We start from the raw sequence: 26,513 nt of genomic DNA on the forward strand, positions 1-26,513 counted from the left end.
ATGAACACTTGTATCAAACTTTACAAATTTATGATAAAAGTTGTGCAATTGTGAAGCGGAAGTTCAAGAACAAACCATATCAAAAGATAAAACTTTGAATATGTAAATTTAATTTAAAAATAACTGATAATTCAAATTTTTTCTCTATTTTTATTATATTGATAATTAAGAGCTTTTCAAAAGTTATACCAGGTTTTCAAAAGGCACTTCATACTCTAACTAGTTATATATACAGACGTAGAGTTTTAGAAGCGATGTTCATTTTACCACCAGGCAGTGTTCATTTTACTCGCACTATTTTTGTACATACGAAATTTCGATGTTTTTATTTCGATGAAAACTATATAAAACAATGTTTTTTAGCAATGCAATGTTCAGTGCAATAAGAATATTAGTTAATTGCTGAACCAAGTGGTAAAAATTGCAAATTATCCTCGTTTTATGATTGAATTCAACCGCAAGTCCTTAACGTGTTAATTTTACCACCTGTTCCCTACATAAGTTTCTGTCGTCTATTATGATGCATTTCGGACTGTACCACAACCACTTGCGGAACAGCTTCCTGGCACACCGCGTCCTGTTTATCGGTTCGGTTAGCGATTACATGAAGTCCGGCTTCCTTGAATAGTTTGGTTTGCACTTGATGAGATTATCCCTCTTCCTAGGTTTGTCAAAGCACTTGTTCCTTGAAGTCATTTCGATGCTCACTTGACAAATTGTGACAAATTTTGTCAAGTTTTCAAACTTAAAACAATACACTTTAATCTAGTTTTTTATCATTCAAAAGTTAAGCATATAAGAAAGTGTCGCAAATTTTCTGAGCATAATATTTAGATTTAGTTTTCGAAGTTTTGGTGAAAGTTTTATTAAAATAAGGATAAAATTGAAATTATTTTAGTCGTGGATGTATACATCTTTAATTTTTGCTCAAATCTCAACAATTTGCGGTTTTTTTTAATTTTGAGTTTTATTGTTAACATTCTAGAGATTTTGAGATCTCATAGTATTTTGAGAAATTGTTACGTATTAGAAACAAATAGTATCTAAAATCGCTATGTGTACCAAATCACTTCCACTACAAAACATTAATAGAAAAAAAGTAAGGAGTAAATTGACAGGAATTTTAATTTATATAGATTCTGGTACTTATCAGTGAGTATGTGATTTGTAAACAAAGATTCGGGATTTGTCTCTCGTTGCCCTCACGCAAACCATCACCATAGACAGATGGGGCCTTCGGCACCTGTTAGTGGTGTGGTTTGCGGAAGCAACGATCGGACACAAATCCTTGTTTCACATACGTCCTTTGAATAAGCACCATTATAATTATTGCATAACCACCGCATCATGTACCTTCACTTCTTGGAGATGTTGCAAAGGCAACTCAATCACCCCAACAACTTCGTGACGAAGTTCCTTTTACACTCAACATATTCGGTTGTCGCACGCTGCTTTTCGTTCGTCGGTGGTAACATCAAGTCACTCGGCGGCAGCAGTGAGTACCATCCATTTAATGTTGCTGCAACGCCATGTTCTAGCGTCGAGGTGGAAGCCCATCGCGAACCCTATGCTGGCGGATGCGATGAAACGCGCAACAGCACGCAGTGAAGCAGCATGTCTGCTTCCATTCGCGGAACGGCTTGCCGGTTAGTTTATTCGGTACGTCATCGCGTTCATGGTTGGTTGTCGCTCTTCAGTCCAGAGACACCCCGTTGTGTTTGCGCTTGACGCGTTGTTGTTGCACTGAGAGGTCGCGCGCGTGGGTACTTCCTAATCCTCGCAATCGAGGAGCAGGAAAAGCATTGTTGTTGTCGTCATCGTCGGCGTTTGATGAGGGGACCGAAGTAGTGTGTTTGAAGGATCGAAACGGTTGAAGCCATATGGTGCTATTCTGGTCACTATTGGGCTATTGAATCTCAGCGTTTTTAGTCTATAAGTCGTCGCGACGAGGCAAAGTGCGCGGATTCACCGCGAATGTGATAGTTGCGGATCAGTGAAATTGATTAAAAGTTCAAACAAAGAAGTTGAATTCAAAACAAGGCGCGCTGTAGAAGCCAATGTAAGTCCAGGTGGTGGGGAGACAGAAGCATTCGCGGGTCGAAGGATGAAGGAAATTAACGCGAACCGCTATAAATCGCAGCTTTCGTATTTGTGCATGGACGGCTAGTCGGGTCGGTCGCCCGGCCGGTGGATAAAGGCTTTAACGCACGTCTCGTCGTCCTGCGGAGGTGATTTATGCGGCAGAAACACCGCAACCAAGTGAAGCACAGTGGCTATTACTAATGGCCGCATGGGCGAGGGTGCCGGTCGGTGCAAGTGTGGATCAGAATGTGTGTCAGCGAGCCCTTTCCAGGACGACCGGCAAAGGTGGATTAGTTTTGCTGTAAAGCTCTGACGAGATGGGCAAATTGTTGTTGGATGTTATTTGAGTTAATCACAGGCATGCACCTCGGAGAATGGCGACTAAGAGGTAGATGCAAATGTGTCTTTCCAGTGACGAACGAGTGAGCGTCGTTTGTGTTTACACATTGACCACATGGTGGGGATATGGCGACGGCGGTGGAAGAGATTTGAAATGTAAACATGTTCCTTTGATCTGTCAATTGCTTCTGCTGTTGAGCTTGAGGCTCCTCCAGAAAGGTTGTTGGCTGTTTACTGCTGGCGCGACGATTGACTTCCCACGAGAGTAAAGATCAACAAACGAGCCCAAGTTTACTATTAGTAGTCATAACAGTATGCAAAGTCAGCCGCATGGTGGTTTGGTACTGAGTGCACATCGTACAGTGGCATTCCAATTTCAGGACCACGTCGTTCGTCTGGAAACAATTCTCGCTCAGATTTTGATAAAGGTCGACAAATCGATGCAATAATTATCTTTGAGTGCTATTCAATTTTATTTATTACAACGGAAAGTCTCCACACTTTTCCAATGTAAATAATATTAAAAACAAAATGTTAATCTAATGATGACTTTGTATCTCAAACAGTTAAATCTATTACAATGTCAACGTAAAAGAGTCTACAATGAGCCTAACACATTCCCATGCTATATTTATTAAATATTGGTAATATTCGTAAGTTTAATCTCGAATCTCGACGATCTTTAACTATGATTGATAATTGACGTCATCAGAGAATAAGGAATAAAAATGATTTAACACAATACTTATAAAAAATATATTATTACTGTCTTATTTGGTTGTATTTTTTTTTCATCGAAACGTCCGAGCAGAATTGTATCTTAGTAAAACAATTTTTAATTTAGTAAATAATCAGAATATGTACTAGAGATTTGATTTACGTGTTTCCTGAAACGGACAATCACTGTATAACCGGTCGAACGAACCCGTGCATTTGCCGAGCCCGACACCGGCAATAATCCTTCGCGCCCGCCTAAATAGCGATGGTGGGGGAGGTCGAAAAAGTCCATAAATTATCGAAAACTGGGAGATGCCATCTCGTCGTCGTCGTCGTCGACTTTCTGCTGACTCGGTAAACGTACTGAGCGGGGATCAGCTAGCAGTTTTCTTGCAAAGAGAGTTCTTGCTCGTGTTTCGCATTATTATGAACATGATGCTTTTCAGAAATTGGAAATATCCACCGGGATGGAGAGGAGTGCATACGATAGGTAAATGGGATCACATTGGGGTGGAGTTTGAACAGACTGAACTGCTCCATTCTGCAACAAATTGTGATGATGGGTTGTTCAGCATAAGGTATCCGAATATATGCAGCAATTATGTTACAGAGAAGGTTAGCACAAGGAATTCAACTCTAAAATTTAATCTCAATTTGAATGATTTAATGTAGTAAAAGCTAACTTTAAGGTGATTTTGAATCTCAACTATTCGATGCTTAGCAAAGACTTACAAAAAACTTCAATCGTATTCACCAAAAAATTCAAAAAAATCTCAGTTGGATGTTCCATTATTAAATTAAAATCAAGTGGTGGAATTAAATGGGATAGTACGCACTCGTCGTCTTATGGCAAGTAATTATTAGATTGTTTTTTGATGAATGCAAATGGAAGAACACTATGTAGAATACATAACTCAAACCCAGTAGCATATATCAGTAGTTTTTAAATCAGCCAGTCAATCTTCTTAATGTTTCTTCCTTTGAATAATAATTCAATCGAACGAACAACACTGTCCAACATTTACTGATAGTGAATCAAGTGTAGTGGAAGACGAAACACTATAGGCGTAAAAATAAAACAAACCAAATCAATGGTAACATCGCAACAAGACCAAAATATCATTCAAATCGGCCCAATTTATCAATTTAACTACCCCCAACTGCCAACTTCTGCAAAACGGCTGATGCCTCGCTTTCTTCCTCCACCACAAAGACAACATCGGCAACGGCGACAGCCCAAAACAACCAACATTCTTCCAATCAATTAATCTTTCCAAATGAATAATGTGACACGCGAATGGAAAGTGACCGACGCTCGATGAGAGTTGACAAATGGATAAATCATGCCGGTCGCGAGCTGCGTTTTCTTAATTTCCAAATTATTATTATTCGTGCGGCAGTTCGCATATCGCAACATCAGGTTGACATATGTGAGGAGAGATGCGTGCGGTCACTTCCAAATTTGGTAACGGGACGAATGATGCAAGAGTAGATCTCATGAGAAATTTTGGCAAACGAACCAAACCGAAAGCGTTCAACTTCGGCGTTAAGCCATGGCTAATCAGCCTTTTAGCTTTTGACGTGGACTTAGGTTTAACGGTTAATTAGCGACATGCAGTTGGACATGATGGTCGCTCACTTTTTGTCATAATGACACATTAACACAATGTGTATTTCGGATTCTGGGATTAACCCTTTCAAACCACATCGTAAATCCGACTCATCCAAGAGCGTAATTGCGGCAAATGAGCGTATCTAATTACATTCTCAACCGCATCCACTAACGACTTAGAGGTTCTTATCTCTTCGGATATCCATTCAAAGATATTGCACAGTTTGCTCGTTCCCTTGCGAGAAGTGTGACACCCTCGGTGTTTGACACGTGGTTTCGGATTTAGGATCGATACACGACGCACTGATTCTCCCCTTTTATCCGGGAGCTTGTTCTAGTTGCATTTGAGAGCAACCATTGCCATTGGAGTGGGACCAAAATGGACTGAAGGCTTCCGCTAAAAGGTTATCCACCACCATATTTCCGGAGCTATAAATTTGACACATTTCACGGGCAGACTTTCTATATATTATTCAGCGATGTGTTTTATTCCTCGAGCGTAATGGAGCACGGTTCGTACTGAGTGTGTGAAAAGGGAGACAGATGATAAAGGCATGTTTGATATAGGAAAGATTGTTTTGCCGTTTTGTGGATAAAGGATCTACTTCGGTTCAGAGTAAGTAAAATGGGCGTCTTTTAGCAAATTTCCGGACTAATGTTTGTGTCACGCTGAATAAGTAGTGAATAAATTTCAAGTTTGACTTTGATATTCAGTGATGATTCAATGGATAGTTGTTTTTACCTTTGATGTATCATCAATAGACTTTAATTTGTCATCTGTCAAAGGACGAGTTCGTACTACTTTCCGTTTGGCTGAATGCGCAGCCAAATAACCCGTTTCAGGAAGTCGATCTAGCCGAATAAAAAGACAGGATCACCATTTTCGACCAGAAATCGCACAGACTGAATACCTCAAAGGTCAAAATGGCGTTTGGCTAAAGAGCCCATCAAATGAGGAGAGTTCGAAATGGAAGAAACTAAGCGTTAATAATGTCAAGATAAGGTGTAGCGTCCTGAATTTAAAAATAAAGGACTCGATTATCCGGGGCTCGTTTATCCAGAGTCATATACTTACCTATCATACATGAAAATATTAGTCGTGTTTAGCACAACAAAACACAAAATCAAGGCAAACTCGCCGTAACGTATCCAATGTGCCAGACTTATATCAAAATCCAGATTAATCCATCTAGTGATGATGTGCCTTTCTCGCTTTCTAAGGATCCAAAATCAAGCATTCATAAGGATGGAAATTCACGAACTTCATTTCAAAGCACCGATTATTTTAGAAACATTTGTAAGTTCATTCTGAGTACGGCGTTGATGGGGCTCTAGCTAGCAAATGCTCCTCCGGAATTATATGAGAAAATATAACCACCACAGGTGGGCCATGTAGAATTACAACACCAGCTCCATACTCATATCATAGTAAGAAAAGTTGTGCTTGTCCTCACGATGAAATGGAAGATCCGGATTTTCCAAAAGTTCCTACAGAGACCACACTGGCCTTAGTTTGAATATTTCCATTCTAATAATATCATCGCAAATACTTGATTCCCTGATTCCCGAATCCTAATCTCCATCCATTAAACATTGTAAACCTAACCTCGAGTCACTACGAGTATGTTGGCTCATTTCCTCTCTTACTAATTTAATAATAAGATTATGTCGATTGTACATAACGAAACGTGGCTCCGTAAAGTGTTATACACGCCTGAGCCTACCAAATAAACAAACTTGAAAAAATATCTCACAAATGGTGCTTTGCAATGGTATTCAATAATTTAGCATTTTCCGGATGTTCCGGATCTTCCGGAGGGTCATAGAAACATATGTTTAGGCCACAACATCAAATATGTACTCAGAATATATATATTTATATTTCAAAACAAAATGAAACTCAGAAGATTTCTTTTGAAAATACCCAATTTGTCCGTTGAAATTTCAATAAAGGTTTCATAAATACTAAGATGAACTTTCATTGGAAATTCCGAAGAATTTTTCGTCGAAATCTTAAGAATTCCTTTCGAAATGCCGAAGGTACTGCAGTTCAAACCCTGAGAAAATTAGCGTTAAAATTTGGAAAAGCTTACCGTCGAATTTATAGATAATTTCGTGAAATTCAAGGATTTCCATTAAACCCAGAGTTTCACTTTGAAGTCAAAATTTTAGAGAGAGTAGGTTTTGTTGAAGGCCTAAAGCCCAAAGCTCGTCGGACGTATGTCGCCGAACAAATAAAAGATCAAAACTCGTCTGATCGAAAATCATTTAGGAGATAGCCATATGTCCAATAATGTCGTTTGGCAGAACCGGTTATTTACCGAAAAGTAGTCTGGTGTAATAGGTCTTTTAGCACAAAGCGTTTTTTCGAAATGGTCGTTTGCAAAGGCCATCTGGCGAAAACGTTATTTGACCGAAATGGTTATAAGGTCGAAAAGTTGGTTGGCCGAACTGCTCATATTGCCGAAAAATTCGTTTGGCCGGATAGTTCATCTGACTCAAAAATATCGTTTGTCGAAATACTCATTTAGCAGAAAGGGCTATTTAGCCGAATGAGGTTATACATATTTCTGTCCATATGACGATAGCGTACTAATAACTTTTGGTCCGTTCAGCCTAACGGCATTTTCGGCCAAACGCGGACAAATGATCTGTTTGGGAAAACAACTTTGTCAGCCAAATTATCAGTTCTTGGTTTGTAGGACCACTTAGCCTGTATGTCGCATTCAGCAAATGGCTTTTTCGGCCAAACCGTTTGCGACCTTATAAGCGTTTCCCTAATGGAAGTTGGTTAGATAACTATTGCCTTAACATGTTATTTGATCAAGTGGCATTTGAAAAAAGGATTTCACCGAATCACTTTCGTCTCTGGTCGACATTTTTGGCCGTATTACTTGTTCAGCAGTCATTTTCTGTGGAAATTGAAAAAATTTCAAACTATTTCCTGAAAATTAAAATAAATTCCATTACAAATACCAATTTCAATGTGGAAATTCTATAAAATCTGCTTTTGGAAAAAATCAAAAGCTTGAAATAATTTCTAGAGATTAGATTTTTCCTGCAAGAATTAAAAAACTCTCCTGTTAATGTCTTAAAACTTCTTGAAAAATCTTTAGGTAACAAACGCAATAAAAATCGCCACGGTGCTTCACACGCCGGTAGCTAAATATTTTCGCTGACGCCGAAAAACCAAATTATGACAAACGCTGCCGCCGACGATTTGCGGATCGGCGTACATCTCTAACGGTGGTCAAAGCGTCAGAACCCATGCACGAACCAACGGATATTTTCTAAGTTTTTATTTTACTGGAATGAAGATTATTTGAGCAAAATTATATTTTCAGCAACAAAAAAGGTGGCTCGATTATCGATATTATATTATATTAGTGGGGTTTGATTATCCGAGTGAATTTTTTTCAACACCTCGGATAATCGAGTCCGCCCTGTATCGACATAGGGAGAACGAATCCTGAACATAATATCTAGACAAGCAAAATAAATTTTGCCTGTTACGCTCTTTTCAAATGCTAGTCTCTAGATATGACGAAATCATCGAGATAGAGCAATATCGAAATAGAGAGGTTTTCAAGATGTAGAAAGCACGATTGAATGTGGATTGAAGGGGAAGGCGGTTCGGCCAAAAACCATTCGGCCGAATGCCGCTTGGCCGAAGGCCCCTAGGCAGAAAGTTGTTTGGCCGAATATACCATTTGGTCGAACAGACCATTAGGCCGAAATTCATATGGCCGAATAGGTCATTTGACTAAACATGTCATTTGGCCGAATAGATCATTCGGTCGAATGTTTCATTTGCGAATAGGTCATTTGGCCGATTGGTCATTTGGCGAATTGGTCATTTGGCTGAATGGGTCATTTGGTCAAACAGGTCAGTTGACGAATAGGTCATTCGGCCAAATAGGTCATTTGGCCGAATAGGTTATTTGGACGAATGGGTCATTCAGCCGAATAGGTCATTTGACGTCTCACTTCTCACCTTTCAATCATCATTTCTCACTTGTCACTGCAAAGAAGGACAACTCTCTTCTTTCTTCGCTCTTCCCACTTTACACAGTGAGAAGGGATTAGTGAGATATGAGGAATGAGAAGTGTGACGTCTCACTTCGCACCCTTATTTTTCACATTCAGAAGTGTGAAGTGAAAAATGATTAGTAAGAAAGAGAAGTTGGACGTCTCTCATGAATAAATAATCATGAAATCATTAATCAGGTCAGTTCATGAAACCAAGATGTATACACAGATATAGTTAACCAATTTGCCAAATTCACGATTCAGTCATCTTGAATTTTAGTATGGACCAGGCAGTTTGTTTATGTTTCTAAATAATTTTCAACCCGTCTTCTTCTCGGCCATTAATTTAGCAGATTGAAACACCTATGTATTCATCTTACATGAAACATGTTATCATGATTTCAAACATTATTCATGTTACATAATACTCATCAGTTGACAAAATGCATAACCGGTAATACTTCGAACACTCCTTTCCAAGAAGTAAGAACGGTTGAGAGGTAGCCCACCGGTCTCTCATTCAGTGTCTCGAGTTCAAATCTTCTGTTGAACTTTGTTTTTAATTTTATTTTTTAAATCGTTGCAACCATTGCGTTACGTAAAATCATTAAATCATGATTTATATTCATAGTGATTTTCATAGAAATTTTTCATAAAAACGACGGATCCATGAAATCATGAATTATTTTCTTATTTCTGAGAACAGATTTTCCGTGATACTTCGGCCAAATGACTTTCGACAATGGTTTCGGCTAAACGACCTTCCCTCACTTCTCACTACTATTTTTTTAAGTGAAAAATTCAACTTCTTCTCACATTAACTTTTCTTCATTTCTCACTTCAAGCAGTGAAAAGTTATATGAGAGTAAAGTGAATATATGTGAGTGGGGTGAAATGAGATGTGAAAAGTGAGAAGTAAGAAACAAGACTTTTTTTTTGAGAAATGAAAAATGGTCGATAGGATGCAAGATGTTAGAAGTTTTTGGCCATATGACCTGTTCATCAAAAGGCATTCACAGCTGTATGATACGTTCGGAAAATGACAATTTCGGCCATACAACCTGTTTGACCAAATGACATTTTCAGCCGTATGACTCATTCGGACATTTTTGGTCAAATGACGCTACCAAAAATATTTTTGACCAAATGACCTATTCAGCCTAATGTGCGCTATGATCTGCTCGTCCGAGTAACATTTTTGCTCATAAATATTTATTATTTTATTTATTCAGACTAAGGCCAAGTGGCCTGTCGGTATAAGAGTCTTCCATTCGGCTCGGTTCATGGCTACACGTCGCCAACCACGCACGTACGAGGTCCGCAAGTCATCTTCCACCTGATCGATCCACCTTGCCCGTGCGCACCTCGCCTTCTTGTGCCCGTCGGATCGTTGTCGAGAACCATTTCACCGGTTACTGTCCGACATTCTGCTCAGTGCCCGGCCCATCGCAGTCGTCCGATTTTCGCGGTGTGAACGATGATGTTCTCCCAACACTGATGCAACTCGTGGTTCATTCGCCTCCTCACGACCGTCCGCCATCCACACAATAGATGGAACACAGCACTTTCCTTTCGAAGCTCAAGTGCTTGGTCCTCCGAGCATTTCCAGTCTCGTGTCCGTAGAGGACTACGGTCTATAGCGTTTTGTAGATTGTCAGTTTGGTACGGCGGCGAACTCTATTCGATCGAGTGCGGAGTCCAAAGTACGTACGATTTCCAGCCACTATGCGTCTCCATTTCTCTGCTGGTGTCATTTTCGGCAGTCACCAGTGAGCCCGTACACAAATTCTTCTACCACCTCGATTTCGTCACCGATGCAACTCGCGTGGGTGGCTCACTGTCTTCTCTTGAACCTCTTCCTATCATGTACTTCGTCTTCGACGTGTTGTACTAGTCCGATCCGCGCTTCCTCTTCAGTCTGATGTGCTCTCCATCTTCTCAAAGTTCGTGCCATAATTCTATGTCGTCGCGAAACCAAATAGCTGGACGGACTTATTGAAATTGTACCACTCGTGTTAATCCTCTCTTCGTATTACACCTTCCAAAGCGATGTTGAATAGCAAACACGAAAGACCATCACCTTGCCGTAACCCTCTGCGGGTTTCGAAGGACTCGAGATGCCCTGAACTCGAACTACGCACATCACCCGATCCATCGTCACTTTGATCAACCGAGTCAGTTTATCCGGAAAACCGTGTTCGTGCATTAGCTGCCATAGCTGGTCTCGATCGATTGTATCATATGCGGCTTTGAAGTCGATGAATAGATGATGTTGTATTCGCGGCATTTCTGCAGTACCTGGCAATAGCACCTGGTCCGTGGTGGAGCGTTCGCCCATAAAACCCGTCTGGTACTGCCCACGAACTCCTTGCAGTTGGTGCTAGTCGACGGCATAAAATTTGGGAGAGTATCTTGTGAGGCGGCGTTCAGCAATGTGATTGCGCGGTAGTTGCTACAATCCAGCTTATCGCCCTTTTGTAGATGGGACACACGACACCTTCCATCCACTCCTGCGGCAAAACTTCCTCCTCCCAAATCTTGGTAATGACCCAGTGCAGCGCTCTAGCCAGTGCCTCACCACCGTGTTTAAATAAGCTCTCCTGGTAGTTGGTCAACCCCAGGGGCTTTGTTGTTCTTGAGCCGGCCAATCTCCTCCTGGATTTCCTGGAGATCCGGAGCCAGTAGAATTATGTCCTGCGCGCGTTCTCCCAGGTCCATCACCATACCGCCATCTTCGTCTGCCACATCGCCATTCAGGTGTTCTTCGTAGTGCTGCTGCCACCTTTGGATCACCTCACGCTCGTTCGTAAGAAGGTTCCCGTTTATGTCCTTACACATATCGGGCTGTGGCACGTGGCCCTTACGTGAACGGTTCAACTTCTCATAGAACTTTCGTGTGTTATTAGCGCGGTACAGTTGCTCCGTTTCTTCACGGTCTCGATCTTCCTGCTGGCGCTTTTTCCTCCGGAAAATCGAGTTTTGTCTGTTCCGCGCCTGTTTATATCGTGCCTCGTTCGCCCTCGTGCGGTGTTGCAGCAATCTCGCCCATGCTGCATTCTTCTCTTCCACTAACTGCTCACATTCGCCGTCATACCAGTCGTTTCTCTGATCCGGGGGCACCGTGCCAAGTGCAGCGGTTGCGGTGCTACCAATGGCGGATCGAATATCTCTCCAGCCATCTTTCAAGAGATGCTGCGCCTAGCTGCTCTTCCGTTGGAAGTGCCACTTCCAGCTGCTGCGCGTATTCTTGGGCTAGTCTACCGTCTTGTAGCCGCCCAATGTTAAGCCGCGGCGTCCGACTTCGACGCGTGTTGTACACCGTCGAGAGTTTTGAGCGCAGGCATACTGCAACGAGGTAGTGGTCGGATTCAATATTCGCACTGCGGTAAGTGCGGACGTTCGTGATGTCGGAGAAGAATTTACCGTCGATTAGAACGTGGTCGATTTGGTTTTCCGTTTCTTGGTTAGGTGATCTCCATGTGGCCTTGTGGATATTTTTGCGGGGAAAGAAGGTGCTTCGGACTACCATTCCGCGGGAGGCAGCGAAGTTTATGCATCGTTGGCCGTTGTCATTCGATACGGTGGGCAGACTATCCGATCCGATGACCGGTCTATACATTTCCTCCCTTCCTACCTGTGCGTTCATGTCACCGATGACGATTTTAACGTCCCGCAGTGGGCATCTATCGTATGTCTGCTTCAGCTGTGCGTAGAACGCTTCTTTCTCGTCGTCGGGTCTCCCTTCGTGTGGGCAGTGCACGTTGATGATGCTATAGTTGAAGAAACGGCCTTTAATCCTCAGCTTGCACATCCTTGCGTTGATTGGCTGCCACCCAATCACGCGTTGGCGCATCTTTCCCAGCACTATGAAGCCGGTTCCCAGCTCGTTGGTGGTGCCACAGCTTTGGTAGAAGGTAGCCGCTCGATGCCCGCTTTTCCACACTTTCTGTCCTGTCCAGCAGATTTCCTGCAGCGCTACGACATCGAAGTTGCGGGGATGTAATTCATCGTAGATCATCCTGTCGCAACCTGCGAAACCTAGCGACTTGCAATTCCATGTTCCAAGCTTCCAATCGTGATCCTGTATTCGTCGCCTAGGTCTTTGCCGATTATATCGAGTCGCATTATCTCTTATATTGTTCGTAATGATTGGTTTTCTAGGCGGCTTATTGGGCCAGCGCAAACCTCCTGTCTCGTCGGAGGGCCGTCGTGTCAGGGCTGTTTAGCGTCCCACCTAACACCAGGACTTGGGCTTGTGCGCTTTGAGCGGCACACGGTCGCTTTGGTGGGGCCTACTTGCGGATACATGCAGCTTTTTATAGAGGTTTAACAGGGCCCACTGTCAAACCCCACCACATCCTAGGCAAGCCCCACAACTCGCAGATGGCCTGGGGAGGGATCGTCAAGCCCTTGGACATAGTCCCTGCTGCCCTACTGCTCAAATGATAATTCCTGCCAAATCCTAGTTCAACTCGTACAGATCTGGAACGAGGGATTTCCAACCACCTTGTGAACATGTCCGCCAACTGGTTCTGGGATCTGATGTTCTCCATCTTCAGTGATCCGGACGCCACATAAGGAAAAACAAAATGGCTCGACGTTAATGTCTTTGGTTCGTTTTATCTCTACTTTTTTTGGCCATGTATGGGCTATATGTTGACTTCAAAAATGGTTTCTTGAACATTTCCTAGAGCTCCTAAGAGTTAAATTGCTTCGATAATAGCCATGCCTAAAACCGCGAGCTCTGCTCCACTGGATGATGTTGCTACCGTCGACTGTTTCTTACTTCACCATAACACCCAACATGTGAAGAGCTTGAATATGTAGCTGTAAACTATTTTCGAACATTTTTTCCCGCTCACGAGCATTGGTGAAACCCTCTCAGATGCTTCGTTCACACGCCTCATTATATCCTGGTCGTTAAGTTCCATAATTTTTTAAATATTTATTTCATTGTTAGCTTTTCAAAGAAAGAAGTAATGTGTCTGATGCCTCTGACCTGATAGCCTGGATTACTGAAGAACGATACACAATGCTTTGCTTATGTTAATATATCTTCTGTTTTTAATGTGTAATGAATTGTTTTAAGATATGTTTTAAAATACCAAACTAGTTAAATAATTCAATTCGTGGGAAACAGTTTTTCTCGACAATATTGAGATACTTGATCAAACCTAACTTGACTACGATCTTTTTGGAGAATAATGGGCATTTATAGCCAAGTATTATAGTGGAAGTAAATGGAATAGTGAAGTCTTTTTATATTGTTGCAGTATTTCTAAACATTAAATTACACCCTTCTCTACTTCTTCGAGGGTGATTAGTGGAATGGTTGAGCCGTATGCCTTAAAAATATTCGATTTTCCTTTTCGAACACCTCCCACTTTAACGTTGACCGATCGCTTCAATCCAAGATGGAACAAATTGAATACATCAGATTCATTACTATAGTTCTTTTTTCTTTGCAGACGAGCCTTTTACTTGAACGATTCGCTTGTATCTGTTTCGTTCCACTTTTCCTTCAGTCTTTTTCTTCCGCATTAAACAGCATCTAGTGAAAAATGTCTCGCTTGTTTGCAGCTCTTGCATTTCTGATTTTTTTTGCCACTTCGAAGGACATGAGTGACATGACAGCCCCAAACGGCGGCATAATTTAATTAATCGTTCAGTACGCGTGCGGTCCTTGAATGCTCATGCAGACTCGCTCGAGCTGTGTACTGCGAATGATGTTGTACTGTACAAAATACAGCACGCTCGATAGAATGTTAACCTACAGAAAATAAGTTTAATGATCAATTCCTACTGCAAAGATCAACTTCATTCAATTGGGCTTTCTCTACATGGACGTCTCTGCCATCTTTCATTAACAGCTTCTAAGCAACAGCGCTTTCGAGTATCGGAATTGTCATTCAGACCATCAACTATTCACTCTACTAAGTTTCCGATAGCAATCCCGATTTTTCGTGTTTCGAAACTTGAGCTCAGATTGTAGTCTTGCACTATTTCTTGTCATCTCAATCTTTTGGGATTCCGATCATAGCTCATAGTGGATTACAATCTTTCGTCTTTCTATTACAAACGACATTTTTATTAAGAAACAAAGTTTTTTTTTTTCTGTGGACTTCATCTCTAAAAACTACAATTGAGTAGGGGGTACTAAACTGAATGAATGCAGGGCTAAAAGATTCATGCAGATCAATTTTTCTCGTTGAACTTGAGACTTGAAGAATGTAACCTCGTCCCAAATTGTAGAATCCCGTCATTTCTGCTTTGTGATCAGAATAAATCAATCAGTGATGAATGAAAGATGATAACCTACAAAAGTATCACTAGAATCCAACAACAGCTCACCGAGAAACATGCCACCTGCCACAACATTGGCCGTTGCTGTTCTATAGACATTCCTACCTCATGTGTCCTTTCGACCACATTTGTGACAATTTCCACTAAGTTGTTGCGTTTTGGATTTTCCCTTTTCACCGGCAAACGTTGTTGACTCCTGCTTTATATCTTGATGCTGATCTTGTTGCTTGACTTGACTTGACTTGCAAAAGCCGTTTCCTAACGTTTCCCAGATTTAAGTCGTCATAGCCAAGGTTTTCAATAGCCGTGATCAACGGTTCATAAAAAAGACCCCAGACGACGGACAAAATTTGACAAACTCCTAATAATTGTAGAAAAAGATTATTGGCGTGAGTGCGAATCCAAAATACTGAAGGAAATCAGAAAAGTTCGCTATTCTTTTCAATATATCCCCTCATCTCCCCCCGCAGTTTGCCTACAAGAGTCAATAACGGTTAAGTGTGTGCGTGTTTTGTGGGTTTTACCGCTATTTGATTCGTAATAGTTCAAGAAAAATTTGAATTTTTCTTCAGCTACGACCGGCATGGTTAATCAGTGAAAATATTGAAGAAAAGTTTGATGAGAAAAGCATTGGCAATATATTTCTCTCTCTCAAGCTTCCGGAAAGATTCCAAACAGGGTAGGATCGTTTGCCGAAAGTCAGTTGGCCAAATGCGATTTGGCAGAAAATCAGCTAGCCGAATCCCATTTGGCCGAATTGAGCGTTACCCGAAAGGGACATACATCCGAACTGGTAATTTAATCGAAAATTCCGTTTGGCCAAAATGGTCTTGAGAGGTAATAGTGAGAAATGAGAAATGAGAAGTTAGACGTTCAACTTATCATTTCTTAAGCTCCGCACGCAATTCAACATTGGGGGCTTGACAAATGAGAAGTGAGAAATAGGAAGTGAGAAATGAGATTTCTCACGTATCACTTCCCATTTCTTAAATCCCATTTTTCATTTTCACTAAATATTTTCGGCCAAACAGCTTTCACCAAATTACCATTTCAACCCAAAGACGTTTTCGTCCAAACGACATTTTCGCCAATGTAATGTTAGCTGCTAGGCCAGTCTTCGGTCAAATGACGTTTCAGGCCGAATAACCCTTTCTACCAGTTCACCATTTCGGTCAAACAATATTTTCGTCATATGACCCGGTCTGCAAATGACTTCCGGCATAGTGGCCTGCAATGAAATGGTTTTCGGCTAAAAAACTTTCGAGCAAACGGCCCTTCTTTATTCCAAACAACTGTTATGATCAAGTCGCCGCCCCAGCTAATTTCAACTGCCGAATTAGATCTCCATTAAAGAAGCTCTTACTTTGCACGCTAAAATGGCCAAGTGATCCAAGACATGATGAACATAAAATCTATGAACGAATAATCTAAAAAAAAATTATCGGCCAGGAAACCGATCAAAAATGATTCTGTCTGCAGCATCGAGTTTGATCTTTTCCACTGCCTCCGCAGGAGTATATTCCTACAACTTATGAACGACTCCATTTGCGTCCAGGAACGCGCGCACCTGGAAGCTCCAGCTGTGGAATCCAAGACCTCTACTGAACTGTGGAACTCGGGCCCATAAGATATTGGGAAGAATCGAAGGAGTAATGAAAGTTGTCAACAGTCAATTATGAAGTTAAGTTGTTATGTAACTAATGATATGTTCATGTTATATAACAGGTTGTCTAACTAAAAATAATTCAGACATTCCACGAGATTTTTTTCCAAATTTCTAAATTTTTTTCTAAATATTCTTCGATTCGGCCCACGACAAATTTAATTATCTGTCCGGTGTAAGATATTTTCGGGGGTAATACATTCATTGCGCAATCAGTGTTCTCATAAGAAACGAGCCAGCCTTCGACTGAAATGCTATATAATCAAGTAAAAACAAAGTATTTCCATTGTATTTACTTGTCACACAAGATACAAATTATGCAACATCTTCCAATTAGAAACTATCGAAATGGTAATAGGAAGTTGAAAGCAGGCCACTTCCTAATTGGAATGAAGAATGAATAAATAATAAGAAATAAGCATAAAATCAACAACAGTTCAAAAAGATTAAGAAGAATATTACGAACAAGTTGGGGCTCTCCTTAGCCTGGCGGTAAGATGCACGACTATAAAGCAAGACCGTGTTGAGGGTGGCTGGGTTCGACTCCCGGTGCCGGTCTAGGTAATTTTCGACTTGGGAATTGTCTCGACTTCCCTGGGCATAAAAGTATCATCGTGTTAGCCTCATGATATACGAATGCAAAAATGGAAACTTGGCTTGGAAACCTCGCAGTTAATAACTGTGGAAGTGCTCAATGAACACTAAGCAGCGAAGCGGGAATGTCCCAAAAGAAGAAGATTACGAACAAGTATACTTGTAACCAAGCGCATTTCAATCTTCAAAAGTAAATACAGTTTATCAGGGACCGTTTTTGTTACAAAATTGTTTAAAATAAGCAAACATTAAACCCTCCACAGCATGGTCTACTAACTAACCGCTCGTTTCCCCGCTACGAAAGTGAAACGATTAATAAAAATTCTTTCAACGTTCCAATCGATCCAATCTGAACCGTCTATCTTAAAAGTAGCGTTTTCCGTTCAATCCAACCACCGCCTCGTTCCTTCTCAGAATCAACAAACAAGCATAAAAATTCATTTCCCATCTCGGGCAAAGCTCAACAAATCCCAGCCGATTAACTGATCCACTTGAATCCAACAACAACAACATCCATTTCGGCACGCGATTAAATCCTTTCAAAATGCAGAAAACAAACAAAATATCGCTCCAACTCCCACCCGACCAGGCCGGCCGGTGTGCGGCAGTCGCTGCTGTGTCGCGTACCATTCACTCGACGAGGTTTTTCCTTACATTGTGACTCGCTCGCACACGCACATACGCGCAAACACACATCCGCACCAGCCCACCCACACGTGCACCTACCTACGGCGGCAATCGAAAGTGTAGCACGTGCCGCATGTGCACCCGTAGAGCTCGACCGACGACATGACAGCCCGCTTGGTGAAAAATTGCCGAAAGAAGAGAAAAAATGTCTTTTTCTTTCGTCAGTTTCGTTCAACAAGAGGATCCTAAGTTATGTGTGCTTTAGTAAGCTCACCAACTAGGAAATAAAAAGGATCCCATTTCCGCAGTGTCTTTATTCCGGACCGGCAAACGGAAATGAATCCGGTGGCAAAAAGTGATAGTCAGCGGGTGAAAGCATTCGGCGCACGACAAACAACAAAAGTTTAGTGATTGTGGGAATCGGGTAATTGAAATGTACCGAAGTGAAAGTTGTTTGCCCACAACGGCAACGGTGCCCACCAAGCGCGTCATCCGTCGAGAGTGAGGAAAGCATCGGCAGTTGCATCGCATCCACCCACAATCCTTTTGTGATGTGTCCCATCGACATAGTGACGTAAATAGTGCAGAAGCAAGAAAAGCGTTTCATTTCGATTGCCAAACAGTGCAGCAGCAGCACCAGCTGTGGTTGAGAGCTGGTATTCTCCTGACGAAGAAAAAAAAACGGGGGGAATGTTCGTGATGAGATGAGTTTTTCTTCGCTTTTATGTTTTGTGTTTAATCGGGGATGAGTAAGCCGCATGCATTTGATTACGACAGGAATGGAAGCTGAAATGTTGTCTTTGTTGAGTACTTTGAGCATGGGAAGGGTAGTTCCACGGCACTGTTGAGTGTGGGTGGGTTATGGTCAAACGGAAGCAGAAGGATGGGCAATTCATCGTCTTCGTCCCGAAGTGATAAAGGGAGAAAGTGTCGCAGCTTGCCCAACTCGCCGGATGTGAGAAGGTAATATTACAAATAACTTGTATACTGTTTTTTATTATAAATAAATATGTATTATAAATCATTTTCATGGGAATCTACGTAAAAGCATTTGTTTTTTTTAAATATGAATTCTATAATCCTACTGTTGCAGAAGACAAACATCTGCAATGGTATTTGTATATTATTTTTATTTTAGAGCAATTGCAAATCATTCACCTCTATCTCTTTTCGCTTGTCACAAAAACCAATTATTTTTTATTATGCGATCATTTTTTATCACTTGCGAGTCGAATTGAAATCAACCAAAATCCCGCGTCGACACTGGCGATTACTCAACATCATCTTCGCGTATCGCTTCCACCGTGTTCCAGCTCGTTTGACTCACCAGCTGAGAACGGCACCACGGGAGCTGATTCAGCTGCAAGCAATTTTGCATCCCGCAGAATTTTACATTTTTGTACTATTTGGGTATCGCTAATGAGCAACACCGATCAGAGGGAAAGAACGCAAAACACGGTCCTCGGCGCCACGCTTCTAATGATGGATTGCCCTCCACCACCTCCTGCAATGCCGGCCGGGATGGGTGATGGGAATCGCACACGCACCGGGTCCAGTCATGCCACTGGAATTGGATTGCGGCGATGAAGATGAAGAAAACGACGGCGACTACGAGTCGGGATATACGCAGCAAGCAGTATGTCACGCAAACACGATTCGAACGATCACCCGGAGGAAAACAACAGCTGACTGCGTGCGACAGCTAATAATTGGACTAATTTGCGTTTGGATATCCTCGCCGAGTTCGAGTGGAAGACGTTCCCTCACCGATGAGTTGTTCCAAATTATCCTGAACGAAAGCGTGTAGGGTAGTTTGCTGATTGCTGATCACATGCATTTATTCCACTTTTCTTCTTGAAATCCACCAAAAAAAGAACTATTTTTTTATCATCAGACCTTTGAAAAATCAGTATAGAACCATGAAATGCTTTAAAAAGCAGTAGATTTTTAGTAATATCTGCCTGTTGTTAATAATTCATTGTTAGCTCAGATTTTACGTCATTTTTCTATTATTCCTATTTATATTTTAAAAAATCTGACACTGTTTATTGTTTGATCGTAAAAATGTAAAGCCAGAGATGTTCTCGAACTGCTCAGTTACCCTATGAGAGAAGTCCCATTTACGCACTATCTACCACAAGACCTTGTTATCCATCGTAAAATAAAAATAAATCCCGCTCCAACGTAAGACAAGAAATTCGTCATAAAATCTGACACTTCTCCAGGCATCCAGCCCGAGGTGGTGATGAAATTCACGAAACTCCGCACGACCGCTGCTGTGTAGCACATGGCGAACCATGTTTTCCAAAGCGGTCGATGGCGAGACGCGGCGAAGGGCCCTCTAGCCAACACATAAACAGAAAGTGACACTGCTCGTCATCGTGCTGTCAATGGGTCTTGTTTATGATCCTGCTTGTATGTTCCATGTTTTGCGGGTTGCACGCGCTCCCATAATCATGGTTGCCAGATGGTTTAACATACTAGCTTGAGACGATTTTATGTGGCTTATGTGTGATCAACTCACTGTGATGTTAGACAATTTTCAGGATGCTAGAAAATTATCGAAATATCAGGTATCAGAAAAAGTGTTTAACGAAGAAATCCAGAAAATTTAACTGGGAAAATTAAGATGAAATTTGAAAAAATGTCCCGAGGATATTCCGATGAATATTCCAAAGATATCCGACGATTTTCCCGAGAAAATTCCAACGAATTTCTCAAGGGAATTCTGACTATTTTTCTAAGGAAATTCCGAAGATTTTTCCGAGAAAATTCCGTAAAATTTTCCGAGCAAAATGCGAAGAAATTCCTGAGGAAACTCTAAAAAATTGAAAAAAAAATACGACCAATTTCCTAAAAAAATACCGAAGAATTTTCCGAGGAAGCTCCGACAATTTTTTTCCAGCAAATTCCAAAGGATTTCCCGAAGGAATTCCGAAGGATTTCCAAAAGAAATGCTGAAGAATTTCCCGAGCAAAGTCCGAAAAATTTCCAGAGGAAATTCCGAAGAATTTCCCGAGGAAATTCCGAAGAATTTCCCGAGGAAATTCCGAAGAATTTCCCGAGGAAATTCCGAAGAATTTCCCAGAGGAAATTCCGAAGAATTTCCCAGAGGAAATTCGAAGAATTTCCCAGAGGAAATTCGAAGAATTTCAGAGGAAATTCGAAGAATTTCAGAGGAAATTCGAAGAATTTCCCAGAGGAAATTCGAAGAATTTCAGAGGAAATTCGAAGAATTTCAGAGGAAATTCCGAATAATTTCCCAGAGGAAATTCCGAAGATTTTGCCGAGAAAATTCCAAAGAATTTCCCAGAGGAAATTCCGAAAAACTTCCCAGAGGAAATTCAAAAGAATTTCCCTGAGGAAATTCCGAAGAATTTCCCAGAGGAAATTCCGAAGAATTTCCCAAAGAAAATCCGAAGAATTTCCCAAGAAAACTCCGAAGAATTTCCCAAGGGAATTCCGAAGAATTTCCCAAGGGAATAATGAAGAATTTCCCAAGGAAATTCCGAAGAATTTACCGAGGAAATTGCGAAGAATTTCTTGAGGAAATTCCTAAGAATTTCTCGAGGAAATTCGAAGAATTCGAGGAAATTCCGAAGAATTTCCGCGGAAATTCGAAGAGTTTCCTGAGGAAATTCCGAAGAGTTTCGAGGAAATTCGAAGAATTCTCGAGGAAATTCGAAGAATTTCCCGAGGAAATTCAGAGAGTTTCTCGAGGAAATTCCGAAGAATTTCCTGAGGAAATTCCGAAGAATTTCCCGAGGAAATTCCGAAGAATTTCCCGAGGAAATTCCGAAGAATATTCCGAGGAAATTCCGAAGAATTTCCCGAGGAAATTCCGAAGAGTTTCCCGAGGAAATTCCGAAGAAGAAGAATTCACGTCAGCGTCAAACCAGCAAACCAATTTTGGCTCTACTTGTCTCGCATAAGACCTGATGTAACGAACGAAGCGATCTCCGAAATGGTGAAAGCGAATTTGGGACTAGTTAGTGATCCAGAAGTCATAAAACTAGTTGCAAAAAGAGTTGATACCAGTAATATGTCATTCGTCTCGTTCAAAGTTGGACTCGATCCAGCTTTGAAGAACGATGCTCTCGATCTCTCAACGTGGGCAGAAGGAATTATGCTCCGGGAGTTTGAGGACTGTGTTTCAAAAAAATTTCGGAGACCTTCCACTTTCAACCTCACCCCTTCACCACCATCCGCTGTAGCTTCAAACTAGTTTATGCGTATCATCATCCTATAGATGACCCTACTATCGCCTATAACCAATGCTGTGCACAGGACGCATTGCCAACAGTAATGAGGGAGTCCTTGAGCCACCTGACCCCTGCCGTCAACATCTCTGAGGCGCACAGTTACAAACGGCCTTGAGGAAAGCCCTAGCCCACTCATCTCAGTCGAGCCCCTGCAGTCAGCGGCCAACAGTCGTCCCGGTTCTGAGTATGAGTTAGGTGAAGGGGCTTTCCGCAAACGCTCCTCAGGAAAGTACAATCTGCCGACGAACTCTGCCTCAAAGCCTTTCAAATTCCAGTACTGATCAAAGAGGAAATTGCTTGATTATGTACTACCAAAATGGTTGTGGCATCAATTCAAGCATCTAGGGTTATCGGCTTGCAGTTTCTAGTCAGAGCTACGATGTGATTGTTCTGGTGAAGACTTGGCTCACTGAGGCTACGCTCACTATTCAGGTGTTCGGAACTGCGTATTATGTCTTCAGATGTGACCGAAATCACGAGAATAGTCGTAAGTCAACTGGTGGAGGAGTTTTAATTGCATTTAGAACTAGTCTGAAGGCGAAATCAGTTGAAAATGTGTCTTGGAAGTATCTTGAGCAGACCTGGACCACAATCGAGTTGCGCGATCGCCAATTGTTTATTTGCGCGATTTACCCGAGTAGCACACTTGACACATAACAGTCACAGTGACTCATATGCGACCAAATCAAGTCACATTGGAGTTGCTGCAACCAAATCGAACTGAACTGTGCTACTAGGGTACATTCCTCCTGATCGGACTCGTGATATCGAGTACATACAAACACACTTCAATTGTATATATTTCAAATTCTCGAAGAGGCTAATTCAGTCGACGAAATTATAGTTTTGGGTGACTTCAACCAAGCTACCGTTTCGTGGAAAACTTCTCCTAACGGATTCCTGTTCCCGGATATCGACAATTCCGTTCTGCACTCTGGAGCGGCGAAGCTTCTAGACTGCTACAGCTCAGCAACGCTATCTTAGTTTAATTCTATCGCCAATGAAAATAATCACTACCTGAATTTGTGTTTTGCAACCAAGCCTACAATCGTAGATCTAGCTACATCCCGTCTGGTGAAACGGGTAGCCCATCATTCGCTTGTTGTTTCAATTGATTGCAGTATTCCAAACCAAACGGATGTCTCGCCTGCTTGCTTCTGCTATAATTTTCGTGAAGCTGATCATCGTCGTATCAATCAGTTTCTATCTTCTCTCGACTAGGAAGCTATTCTGAACCTCGGAAACATAGAAAATGCTGCACAAGCGTTCTCCAACGTTTTAGCATACGTTATCGATCGATACGTTCCCAAACGATCGAGCGATACAAAGAACGGCCCCCCTTGGCAAACACGTGCACTGAGAAGAATGAAATCTCTGAAGCGAGCGGCTCTACGCAAATTCACTAAGCATCGAACTGTTTCGCTGAGAAACTACTATGTTAAGCTCAATCACGACTACAAGCGAGGCAGTCAGGATTCTATTCTCAACATCAGCAAAATACGGAACCTAAAATCACATCTGAAACGTTTTTGGAAAGATGTCAAAGATAAGCGTAAATAATCTGGATTGCCGACGTTCATGGTATTTGATGGATCTTCAGCAAATAACACCCAAGAAATCTGTTCGTTTTCCTCGGATTCAAAGAGCTGCACAGCAAAAGCGGAATGTTCGATTGTTATGAACTAAATGGTTATTCTAAAAAAATGTATAACGTAAAAAAGCAATTTTTTATGCTTTAGAAAATATCATTTTTGTCACAAAAACTCAAATATCTCAAAACCCTATCTTTTTACGAACGTAATTTTTTTTAGGGAAAACGGTCCATTATATTAGCTATCTACCGTTCGGTTAGGGAACCAACTATTTTTTTTTCTCATTGCCTTTAATAAATAACCTAACAGAAATTACTTATCAGCGGATTGATGAAAAGTGATTTTCTCACCCAAATGATTGAGTTTGAGCCTGGGGCATCACCACTTGGACTCGCATTTGAATTCAACTCAAAATAAAGAGTAGTTTTTGCTCAAAACAGTAACCAAATATAATATTAATATGTTCCCTCTTAACAATTTTTGCCTTTCACATTAAGTGTATGTAACTACTATAAGATAAATCCAAAAATTAACTATTTATAGGAGATCTATAGTATCGTATACTAATCAACTTAGTACGACGAACTGATGTGATGTCTGTACGTGTGTATATAAAATTGTGTAGACATACTTGTGTAGATATACTATTCGACAGGGAGCCCTATCCCATTGTTTGCTATTGAAAGTTGGGTGAATCGGACTATTGGCTCAGATTTTTTTGTCTTTCTCAAAGTAATTTTCTATTAAACTTAAAGTACATCAGTAATTGATCTCCATTCATAGTGACAAGATGTATGCTAGAAGGTTTCATGTGGGATATGTAGCTTAAGTGGGATAATTATAGGCTGAGTTTTGGAAGCATTCGGGGAAATTTTCCATGTTTGCATGTAAGGGTAACATAGTCAGTCAGATAAGAAAATGTTATACATTATCGACCCGATTTTGTCACTCCCCGATTTTGTCTACCCCCGATTTTATCACGTTTTCGACCCGATTTTATCACGTTTTCGACCCAATTTTGTCACTCCAAAAATTGTTATCATTCTTTTTATTTTCGTAAATAATACCGCAATCAACGTTGATTCCAATGAAATATCTTTCACCACCTGTAGTTTATTATAAATGACTTCTGAGTACCTGGAAAGGATTCTATAAGCATCTTCGACAAGAAATAACGAGTACCGTTCACGCATTTTGCCTCTCCAAAAATTTTAAAATAATATTTTTCCGATTTTGTCACATACCCTGTTTTATCACCCCAAAATTCACCAGGGGGGGGGGGTGATAAAATCGGGATATTACTGTATATTATGGGCCGCAGGCCTGGAAGCGAGTCACTTTTTAGTGACTTGGTCACTATTTTGAGTCTAGTCACTAAAAAGTCACTATTTGCATCCAAAAGTCACTAAAGTCACTATTTTTCGGAAAATGGTCACTAAAGTCACTATTTTCGCATTGCCTATAAAAAAGATTAAAATAAAAATTTGTACCTACTACTTTTATTATCAGGCAAATCAAAGATTTACATTTGATTTGCCTGATAATAAAAGTAGTAGCAATATATTAATTTTGGAAAATATGCAACAAAGAAGTTCCAAGTGTGTTGTGAAAATCGTGGGGTTATTTCCGATTTATGTCAACTATGATCTTTTTCTTCACGAATGGAATTTGTTAAAATGCTGGCTGGCCTCGAGTATAGAGTACAGAATTGAGAAGTATTGGAACCAGAACCACGGATGTAAAGAGTTACCGCCGCCGGGGGTGCGGGTGGGTCAAATGGTGGTGAGAATGGGTCACTGTTCCACTGTCACTACATACAATGCTTGTAGAAAAGATTAATTATATCTGAGGACAAGAAACTGAATTATAAGAGACCTTTTTAAACGATTTTGTTATCTGACCTCCGCACTGTCGGTGAGAGCGCTGACCCCCCAGACCGATTGTCCACCCGACGACGGTATTAGGAATAAAGCGATTAAACAGCTCTCCATATATACTGGCTCCATTTGATATTTCCAAACATTATCCGGGGACTTTAATATTATCCGATGACTAACTTATATAGTCGAAGTAATTAAGCAAATTATATCTTTTCGGAAAATTTAGTAAGTAATAATCAAAGAAAGAAGATTGAATGAACATAAGAAAGATCATATACACATCACAGAGCAGAATTTACTCTTGAACATTGGCGAAGCCAGAGGTGGCACCACTCGTTGCAAGCACGCTGTAGTTCACAAAGGCAGTGTTCCTACGCCAAGGGGTGCTCTATCAAATAAATATATCTAACCCCGCCAGTAGCAAAAGGTGGGCTAATTTTCTCGGATAACGGTTTATCGTTCAGCGGGAATGTCGCATAACTTGAAAATGTGTTCAAATTTTAAAGGCAGACAATTTCATATTAGGTTTGGAATACAGACATTTTAATATGGAGTACGCGAAACTAAGGCTAAATGTCAAGTTGATGATAGTTAAATCCGCAATTAAGAATAATTAGGGGAACGGTTCGACACTTCATCTCATAGCTCCTATTTCCATCCCATCAAAAACACAGCAATGAAAAGGTATTTGATTTGATATTTATTTTTGTGATTTTTTTCAACAGTTAACACGCATGTTAGCAAAAAGAAACGGCAAGATTGGTGCTGTGAGATGTGCGATGGAAAATGGAACAGTTCCCTTATATTCAAAAG

The 26,513-nt window shown here is 41.0% G+C and overlaps 1 protein-coding gene across 1 annotated transcript in view; it reads left to right on the plus strand.

The window, feature by feature from the left end:
• Positions 1–2,100: 2,100 nt before the first annotated feature.
• LOC134218160 (protein sickie-like) overlaps positions 2,101–26,513 on the plus strand; it is a 66,906-nt gene continuing 42,493 nt past the window's right edge. Inside the window, exons 1-2 of the mRNA XM_062697056.1 lie at positions 2,101–2,228; positions 18,275–18,929. Coding sequence (XP_062553040.1) covers positions 18,850–18,929 — 80 coding nt within the window. The 5' untranslated portion in view covers positions 2,101–2,228; positions 18,275–18,849. The remainder of the gene's footprint in view (positions 2,229–18,274; positions 18,930–26,513) is intronic.

The sequence above is a fragment of the Armigeres subalbatus genome, chromosome 2 (assembly GCF_024139115.2).
Source record: "Armigeres subalbatus isolate Guangzhou_Male chromosome 2, GZ_Asu_2, whole genome shotgun sequence".
In the NCBI taxonomy this organism is placed as follows: domain Eukaryota; kingdom Metazoa; phylum Arthropoda; class Insecta; order Diptera; family Culicidae; genus Armigeres; species Armigeres subalbatus.